The sequence below is a fragment of the Haliotis rufescens genome, unplaced genomic scaffold (assembly GCF_023055435.1).
Source record: "Haliotis rufescens isolate VD_foot unplaced genomic scaffold, xgHalRufe1.0.p SCAF_4, whole genome shotgun sequence".
In the NCBI taxonomy this organism is placed as follows: Eukaryota; Metazoa; Mollusca; class Gastropoda; order Lepetellida; family Haliotidae; genus Haliotis; species Haliotis rufescens.
In genome coordinates, this window is record NW_025964112.1 from 45,727,858 (window position 1) to 45,737,809 (window position 9,952).

At 40.4% G+C, this 9,952-nt stretch overlaps 1 protein-coding gene across 1 annotated transcript; it reads right to left on the reverse strand.

Annotated features, from left to right (window-relative positions):
- LOC125372270 (repetitive proline-rich cell wall protein 1-like) lies at positions 1–1,555 on the reverse strand. The gene is made up of 2 exons (XM_048381583.1): positions 1,533–1,555; positions 1–601 (listed from the first exon to the last, which is right to left on the reverse strand). Exons 1-2 carry the CDS (start codon positions 1,553–1,555, stop codon positions 1–3), a joined length of 624 nt encoding a protein of 207 aa, XP_048237540.1.
- Positions 1,556–9,952: the final 8,397 nt, after the last annotated feature.

Genomic DNA, 9,952 nt, shown 5'->3' on the forward strand with positions numbered 1-9,952 from the left:
TCAGTGATGATGACACCAGGTGTCGCATGCGTACAGCTTTGGGTTGTACAGCTTTGGGTTGTACAGCTTTGGGTTGTATAGCTTTGGGTTGTATAGCTTTGGGTTGTACAGCTTTGGGTTGTACAGCTTTGGGTTGTATAGCTTTGGGTTGTACAGCTTTGGGTTGTATAGCTTTGGGTTGTATAGCTTTGGGTTGTACAGCTTTGGGTTGTACAGCTTTGGGTTGTACAGCTTTGGGTTGTATAGCTTTGGGTTGTATAGCTTTGGGTTGTACAGCTTTAGGTTGTACAGCTTTGGGTTGTATAGCTTTGGGTTGTATAGCTTTGGGTTGTACAGCTTTGGGTTGTACAGCTTTGGGTTGTATAGCTTTGGGTTGTATAGCTTTGGGTTGTACAGCTTTGGGTTGTATAGCTTTGGGTTGTACAGCTTTGGGTTGTACAGCTTTGGGTTGTATAGCTTTGGGTTGTATAGCTTTGGGTTGTACAGCTTTGGGTTGTACAGCTTTGGGTTGTATAGCTTTGGGTTGTATAGCTTTGGGTTGTACAGCTTTGGGTTGTATAGCTTTGGGTTGTATAGCTTTGGAGCTTTGAAATATGAGAAACTGAAGAGCAAGCGAAATTATCCATCTCATTTGGTGTTATCTCATGTCTGATTTTCAGTCTTAAATGAGAGTATTACATTCACAAAAGAAACTGCATTTAGCACTAGAGGAATAGATCTACTTCTACATGGTTTTATTTCAAAAAAATATTATTTGATTTTAAAACTTTTGAAAATAAAAAAAAGTCAAGAATAATATTCAACTACTAATGGTATCTTAGACCTCCCATCTTTGAAAAAAACAATAGCTTTGCCTTTTCAGCAAACATTTACAACATTTCAAACTTGGTAGGGGTCATGCGGTCGCAAATTCATTGCTTATCCCAGTCTTAATTGAACCAATGTATGTTTAAACACAATGACCAAGCCACAGATTACTTTTCACAAACTGTTGCAGAAATGTGTGATTGTTAAATAGACATAATCAAATTTAACAACAGTTCTTTCAATTTTCAATAGTATGACGTCAACGCCAGAGATGACGTTAACTCCAGGAATAACGTCAATCACATTGGGCGTAAAACGAAAAATAGCTAGGAAATAATATATAATTGGATCTTTGATAAGCACCAGCCAGGTACAGTAAACTACGGTTATAACGAACTCAAAGGGACTACTACTTCTAGTTCGTTATAACCGTAGTTCGTTATAAACATATATGCAGCATAAATACAGCAAATAGTCATGACCAAAAAAGTAAGTTCGTTATATCCGTCAGTTCGTTATAAGCGTGTTCGTTATAACCGTATTTTACTGTATCAAAACTCTCGGGATTAACGCCATTCGTTCACGCGGTTCAGATAATCCGTAATCCTCGTAGCTCCTCTGTGTTTTCAGATTAGTTTTTTTGAGTATTCGAAGCCCGGCACAGACATTTGGTCACGATATGGTTGAAATATTGCCAATGTGACTTAAAATTTTAACTCACTCACAGACATTTGGGAGTAACCGACATTGTTCGGTACAAACGTCATCAGTCATGTTCTGAAGCCCTATCTCTCTCCGCGAAATGTAACAGCTTTGAGACAGACATGACGTCACTCTGGAATGCTATCACCCTGTTTTGATAAAAATACATCTCCTTCTCTCAATATACCCCAGGTCTTAAAGTGGGAGTGACTTCGGCTTAACGCCGCTTGGAATATTATTCCAGTTAGATCACTGGGTGTCAGCTTTATGTGGGAGGAAAGCCCGAAGTGAGGCAGGTTTAACACGTTTACCACGAGCAATGGTATGGTGCTGGCAAACATAGAAACATAATCAGGAACCGGGATTCGAACCCATGATCCTAGGTTTCTGCCGTACCCAAGGGGTGCTCTCTGCAATGCCTCTCTCCAATATATCAATATTAATTATATATTGAAAATACTGGATGAACTTAGATTCCCCCAAATGTTATTATCATATAATTAGTGGGTATTTCGACAAGACTCGCTGAATACACAATGCTTATTTATATTTACCATCCTAAAAACACAAGTATCATGACCTCTGTGCACCGATTATATCATAATTAATATTTTTTATCCAGCTCGTTATCGTTTTGTTACATGTAATGATGATGTACTTGTTCGATAATATTTCCAGTAAACATTCTGTTATATTCATTATCAAAGGTAACCGTCATATAAAAACGCTGTAGGGAATAATCGATATGCATTTACATAAACATGACTAGACATAATGAATATGTCACATAAATAGCTCCGCCTAGTTTGCACTGATAGATAGCCATCGTCACACTTAATAAACTTAGTTCCGATATGCCACGAACCATATGATATGTCTTTTTTTGCCAGCTGTTGACTTTTAAATACAACAGAAAAACATCATAGCGAGTGATAGATAGTCATCGTCACACTTAATAAACGTAATTCAGATATGCCACGAACCATATTATATGTCTTTTTTTTGCCAGCTGTTGATTTTTAAATACAACAGAAAAACATCATAGTGAGTGATAGTTAGTCATCGTCACACTTAATAAACTTAGTTCCGATATGCCACGAACAATATTATGTGTTCTTTTTGTCACCTGTCTATTTTAAAAACAACAGAAAAACATCATAGTGAGTGATAGATAGTCATCGTCACACTTAATAAACGTAGTTCAGATATGCCACAAACAATATTATATGTCTTTTTTTGCCAGCTGTTGACTTTTAAATACAACAGAAAAACATCATAGTGAGTGATAGTTAGTCATCGTCACACTTAATAAACGTAGTTCAGATATGCCACGAACAATATTATATGTCTTTTGTCACCTGTTAGTTTTAAAAACAACAGAAAAACATCATAGTGAGTGAGGTTTTACGCTGCTTTTAGCAATATTCCAGCAACCTCACGGCGGGAGATTACAGAAATAGGCTTAGCACATTGTATCCAGAACAATGTAATAAACACAGTGCACATTAGTATAGCTGTCAAAATGTTTTATAATGGGCATGAGACCGCCTCCGTGGTCTAGTGGTAGAGCGTCCGCCCGGAGAGCGGAAGGTCCAGGGTTCGATCCCCAGCCGCGTCATACAAAAAGACGTTAAAAGATTGTACTTGTTGTTACCCTGTCTGGCGCTCGGCATTAAGGGGCTAAAACAAGGACTGGTCGGCTCGGAGTCAGTATACTGTGTCTGAATGGGGTATTCATGTTAAACTGCGGCATGGTATCTCAGTGAGCTAGCACTATAAATCGGCATCAGTCCGGACTAGTACAAGCAGCCACACACACACATACACGTGCATGCACGTCGCTATATAAGTGCAATAATCTTGGACACGACGTTAAACCCCATTCACCTCACCTCACCTATAATGGGCATGGGGAGGATATTTTCAAATTTGGCTCATCAGTGACCAGATGCAGTTGCCTCTTTGACTTGTACCCCGTGTCTACGTGTTGTTCAGGTGAACACTTGACTTGCCTTTGCGTGTGTTTGTCACGGGTTTCACCGGTGGACACGCTCATCTTTTCGCGAATACATAGCATCGTCACTATTGGACAGTGATTCATAAACATATTCTTATAATACAGTGGGTAAAATGCAATGGGCTTTGCTTTTAGCAGATATTTCTTATGATTATGAAAAGGGTTTGGCGCCTTTATTTACAGTGATGTTTTGCCAGACGGTGATATTTGTAAACAAGGTACATGTATAAAGGCATTGAGCCTGTTCACATCGCACTGCGTGGAAGACAGGTGTAATCGTTTGTCGTACGCATGTTGTTTCCGTGCTTGTCAGTCAAGTGTCATGTTCATTGCATCTTTTATGAATGTTATATTTGACATTCCTTATTTATTGTTAATCTGTCCAAACCCCTCAGAGACCAACTGACACATCATTAAACATTTTGATAAATCATTAACACTTGTTATTGTCATGATATTTTGACGTACTGATCTTCAGAAACCCATGATTGTTGTAAAAGGTGACTAACGGGATCGTGTGGTCAGGCTCGCTAACTTGGTTGATGCATGTCATCGTATTCCAATTTCCCAATTTGTCAATGACTAGATTGTCTGGTCTAGGCTGGATTATTGACAGACCGCCGTCATATAACTGGAATATTGATGAGTGCGGCGTTAAACAACAAACAAACAAAACTTTTAACTGTGAGTGAGTGTGTGTTTCAGTGAAGTCACAGTGTGGCAGATTGATGTGGGAGGAGATACCTACATGATGTAGTCTCAAACAAACAAACAAACAAACAAACAAACAAATGGTATCGTCAAACAATCGGAATTCATAGTTTACTATGAAATACAATGCCGGGCAAAAGAAAGTATACACCAAACAAATACAAATGGTACTAGGCTGACCTGCTGTGAGATACTTATTGATATGAGACCGCCGTCATAAAGCTGGAATATTGCAGAGAGCCGCGTTTATCAACAAAAAAAACAAAACAAATTTGGAGGTGTGATAATTTCCTTTTCCCGGTAGATTATATATTCTACAAAAACATTCGGATTACTGTTATTTCTTGATAATATCACAGTCAATGTGTATTTTACTGTTTTATTGACGTTAACGTTGAATTTGAATGTTTGTTTGTTGTTTAAAGCCGCACCCAGCAATGCACCAGTGGTTTGTAAATAATCGAGGCAGGACCAGACAATCTAGAGACTGACATCATGCGCACCAATCCATTTTATGGCTCAGGACAACAATCAAACAAACAAACAAACAAAAACAAACAAACAAACAAACAAATAAACAAGCCCAAACGTAGAATTAACCGAGTTTTTGGGTACAGCATATGTTTTCCCTAGTCGTATAGTTCTGCATCGTACCTGCGACATATTCATATTCAAACCATGTAACAACACCCAGTTTAGATGATAAAAGTAGGCAAATCACGTTGGTGATATTCTACATATCAACATTTGGAGAAAAAAAAGAAGAAGAGAACTTTAATGTGAAATTAAAGAATTCATAGTTTTATTTGTCTTTCATATCTTTAATTTTTCAATGCTCGGCCACAAACGTGTGACAATCACAAAATACAAGTGTTTTGAAAGGCTAAAAAAGCTTAGCTTTGCATTCATCCAATTGTGAAATTTGCACAAAAACTGTACATTTTGTACACAACACATAATTGATTTGGGTAAGTTAAATGGTGTCCACGTGTAGTTTTATTCGCTGATAATTTAACCTATGGGAAAATAGTTGCTGTTGGATTTACAACCTTCTCATTATAATTGACATGTAAAGTAACTTGTCACCTATATCAAAGGATGAAAAGAACGGCTGGCAGTTTGTCAAGCTGGTAAACCAAAAGTAATAATAAATGTTCTTCCTTTCTGATTAAAGTTACTTTGTGTAGAAGTTATTATTAAAACATATAAGATAACCCATGCGATAAATCGCAAAGAACAACGAAGAACGAAGCGTGGTTTATTTCACGATAAAACATGACGTATCAAGACGTCATTTCTGGAAATTCGAACATGAGCTTGCGATTTGAAGAACAATGAAGAACATTGCCGAGGTCGGATTCTAGGAGTCATCATTTTTTGAAATACCTGGTAAATATTTTCACAGCTTGTAATTTTATCATCATCCTTTCAGAGGCTGTACATAATGTTCATATCTCATAAGAAATAAACGATAAAAAATGCATATTGTTTGTTGTTGTTTGTAAGTTCCGTGGAAACTATGAATATTGTTTCATACTCCGAAATAAATAAACAAATGGTTTTTTTTTATCAATCTGTCCAACACATTTGTAGTCAGTGATTTCAAAGAGACATGTTGTTTATTTCATCAGTCAACGTTTTTAAATACTTTGCCTTATTTACTTATTGGCTATCGGGGACGTTTTGATAACTGGGATATAACACAAAATTAGATGTATATTTTGGGGTATGATTTATCTCGTGTTGAAAGGTCACATTACACAGAGTTGGGGAACGTGCCGCGGTGTAATCTGATTACTGCACGTGCACCTGCACCGGTTATTTTAGTTTATGTTATGCTAGTCCATTAGCCTACATCCATTACCCTGATTTAATTTGCGTATCAATTGAAGCTCTCACTGTTAAGCGAAGATAAGAGTCGTGAATTCAGTCGTAGGCCGTAATGGCTTGGAAATGGCACCCGGATGTCAGGATCACTAGAACCATCTTTGTTGCACATACCACTACCACTGCCACTACCACTGCCACTACCACTACCACTACCACTGCCACTACCACTACCACTACCACTACCACTGCCACTACCACTGCCACTGCCACTGCCACTACCACTGCCACTACCACTACCACTACCACTGCCACTACCACTGCCACTGCCACTACCACTACCACTGCCACTGCCACTACCACTGCCACTGCCACTGCCACTACCACTGCCACTGCCACTGCCACTGCCACTACCACTGCCACTGCCACTACCACAACCACTGCCACTGCCACTGCCACTACCACTGCCACTGCCACTGCCACTGCCACTGCCACTGCCACTACCACAACCACTGCCACTACCACTGCCACTGCCACTACCACTACCACTGCCACTGCCACTACCACTACCACTACATTTGCTACCACCACTACCACTACCACTACCACGGCTACTGCTACTGCTACTACTACTACTGCTGCTGCTACTACTACTACTGCTGCTGCTACTACTACTGCTACTACTACCGTGAAGATCCGGGGTAGAATAGGTCCACAGCAACCCGTGCTTGCCGTAAAAGGCGACTATGCTTGTCGTAAGAGGCAACTAACGGGATCGGGTGGTCAGCCTCGCTGACTTGGTTGATGCTTGTTATCGTATACCAAATTGCGTGGATCGATGCTTATGATGTCAATCACTGGATTGTCTGGTTCAGACTCGGTTATGTACCAAGAATATTGCTGAATACTGAATACAGAATACAAGTATGTTTGTAATGTGCCATATCCACCAACGAATGCATTCTCATTGAGCTCCATGAAAGTTCGCTCAAAATATTGCCCAACGTGTGATCAGAATTTGAGGACAATGATGGTCAATGTTGTTAAAGATGACACACAGTTTAGTGTGTTTCTTTCAAAGTGTATTATGCGTGCACAGTCAAACCTTGATACCGTTCAAATTAAGTCGTCTTGATGAACATATTTACACATTTCATAGGTATTCACATACACGTTCCTAATAAAATATACTGAGTCAAATTAAAAACTTCACATTTTTAAAAGTAATCCCATATATGATATACAACGGACAAATGTATCAGAGAAGGTAATGTTTAATCATTAATGTCCAAAGAAGGATTTTAATTAACGGTGGTAACCATAATTTGTTCCAAGCACCTACGGTATTCGGTAATAACATCAACAGTTTAAATCATAAGTCCCAAGCACGAGAATCTGACGGCACACAAGTTCAGTAGCGTGTATGGCCACCATGTGCGTTGACAACTGCCACACAACGCCTCCGCATGCACCTTGTGATGCTTGCGAACACATGATTGGGAAGACGACGCCATTGTTGCTGCAAAATGGTGCCAAGATCTTGCAAATTCTGTGGTTGGTTCTTGAGAGTGCGCAGACCTTTGCCAAGAGCATCCCAGACGTGTTCGGGAGACCTTGACGGCCAGTCCATGACGTTGACTCCCGCATTCTGAAGGAAATTCCTTGTCAAAAATGCTGTGTGGGGTCTGGCATTGTCGTGTTGGAAGATCAAACCGGGTCCATGTGCTGCCATAAAAGGCAGAAGTTCTGGTGCCAGTACCTGGTCGCGGTAAGCAGCAGCGTTGAGGTTGCCAAGTGAGTGAGTGAGTGAGTTGGGTTTAACGCCGCTTTTAACAGTATTCCAGTCATATCACGGCGTGTCAGCTTAATGTGGGAGGAAAGCCCGAAGTGATGCAGGTCTCAGACGTTTACCACTTCGGTGAAACCCACGAGTGAGGTTGCCAAGGATGACAAGAAGCCTGGAACGTGCATTGCCACAGAAAGCACCCCACACCATGACACTGCCGCCTCGAAATCTGTCAACTTCCTGTACACAACACTGGGCGTAACGTTCATGACGGCGCCTCCACACCCTCGCCCTACCATCAGCAAATCGAAGAATAAATCGGGATTCATCACTGAAGACGACTTGATTCCAATTCCCCTGAGTCCATCATAAGTGTCGCTGTGCCCACAATTGACGTTGACGTCTTTGTAATTGAGTCAGAATCGGCCCGCAGTATGGCCGTCGTGCTTGAAGGTAAACAGTTCTCAGACGGTTTCGAACAGTTTGCGCACTCTGTCTACCCCTAAACAGTTCATTTCTGGCTGATGTAGCCGTCAAAAATAGGTTACGGAGGTGACGTTAGACAATCTGACGATCCTCTGCATGTGACGTCACACGTGGTCGACCTGGCAGAGGGCGATCAGCGGTGGTACCCGTTTGCTGTAGACGCGTCTGTAAATCATAAACAGTCCGTCGGCTACAACCCATCGTCCTTGCGACTTCAGCTATGGACGTTCCCGTCTGCAACATGCCGATGGCACATTCACGTTACACATTTGAAAGGCGTGGCATGACAAATGGCCGTAAAGACTTTTGTTTTCTTGTGTTTTTCTGCTTTTGTTAATAACTGCTAACAAGTATGGCTGAAAACACGTGCGGTATTATGGCCATGTGACCAGTTGCACGTGAAAAACTACTTTTGCCACTATAGTGATGTGCACATGATTTTGATCGATTCACCTGCACAAAAACGGGTGTTATCTGAAGACAATACGTGGCCATTACTGTTTAAATATACAATAAGGGCCCACAATGATAACTGGTCAAAATGTTAAAACTTTAGGATTGTGAAGTTTTTAATTTGGTTCAGTATATAATATTCATATATTACCAGAATAACGGCGTATTAATGTAATTTGACAAGACTCTCTCACAGTTCCTGAACCATATTACTTTCCCGTTTTGTCTAGCGCTTACTGTAATGCCTTAGTTCTTAATGAAGCCAATCTAGATTCACCTAACAAATATTCACATATACGTTTCCCGAATAACGGCATTTTAATGTAGTTTGACTAGACTGTCTCACAGTCCCTGAACCATATTATTTTTTCTTTCGTTCAGCGCTTACTGTAATGCCCTAGTCCAAAATGAAGCAAGTCTAGATTTTCCACAGGTTCTAAAAAACCTTATCACACTGGGCTCCCTTTCAATTTAATATTTTTTTTGGATTCATCAACGTTATGTATTTCCAGACGCCAAGCGTCAGTCCAGTTTGACGTCACACCAAGCAACAACGCGCCTACGTGGACAGAAATCGACTTTTCATGCCGTGTCATATTTTTGTAGATCAGAGCATTATTAAATCCGTGGTTATCTATATTGCACTCCAATATGTATGCATATATCGTTTTCGGGAACATTCATTTTGTTTTACGTTCTGCAATCAATGTCGAGAATTACCAATTGGCAGGATATATACGTGATGGTACGTTGTGTCACGTGGTCCTCTGTACCACATTCAGTGATGCAGTGAAACACAACCTTGTTTTATACCAAAAACACCAATAGCAGTATGCAAAGCACTAACGTGACAATTGCTGCCAACAGAAAAGACTTTAGCTGACTGGGACGTAACTGCAGCTATCGGAGTTCGGAACACCTCACGCTGTATTAAAAACGATTATTTTGAAGATAATTATTTTGAAAATTATCATTGTGAAGATCCGGGATAGAATAGGTCTTCAGCAACCCATTCTTGTCGTGAAAGGCGACTACGCTTGTCGTAAGAGGCGACTAATGGGATCGGATGGTCAGGCTCGCTGACTTTGTTGATGCATGTCATCGTATCCCAATTGTGTGTATCGATGCTCATGATATCAATCACTGGAGAGTCTGGTCGAGAC

Coding starts and splice junctions, on each gene's coding strand:
- LOC125372270 (XM_048381583.1), bottom strand. CDS start 1,555: ATGTCGGTTACTCCCAAATGTCT. Junction 602..1,532: donor TCGGTTACTCCCAAATGTCT/GTGAGTGAGTTA, acceptor CTTGCTCTTCAG/TTTCTCATATTTCAAAGCTC.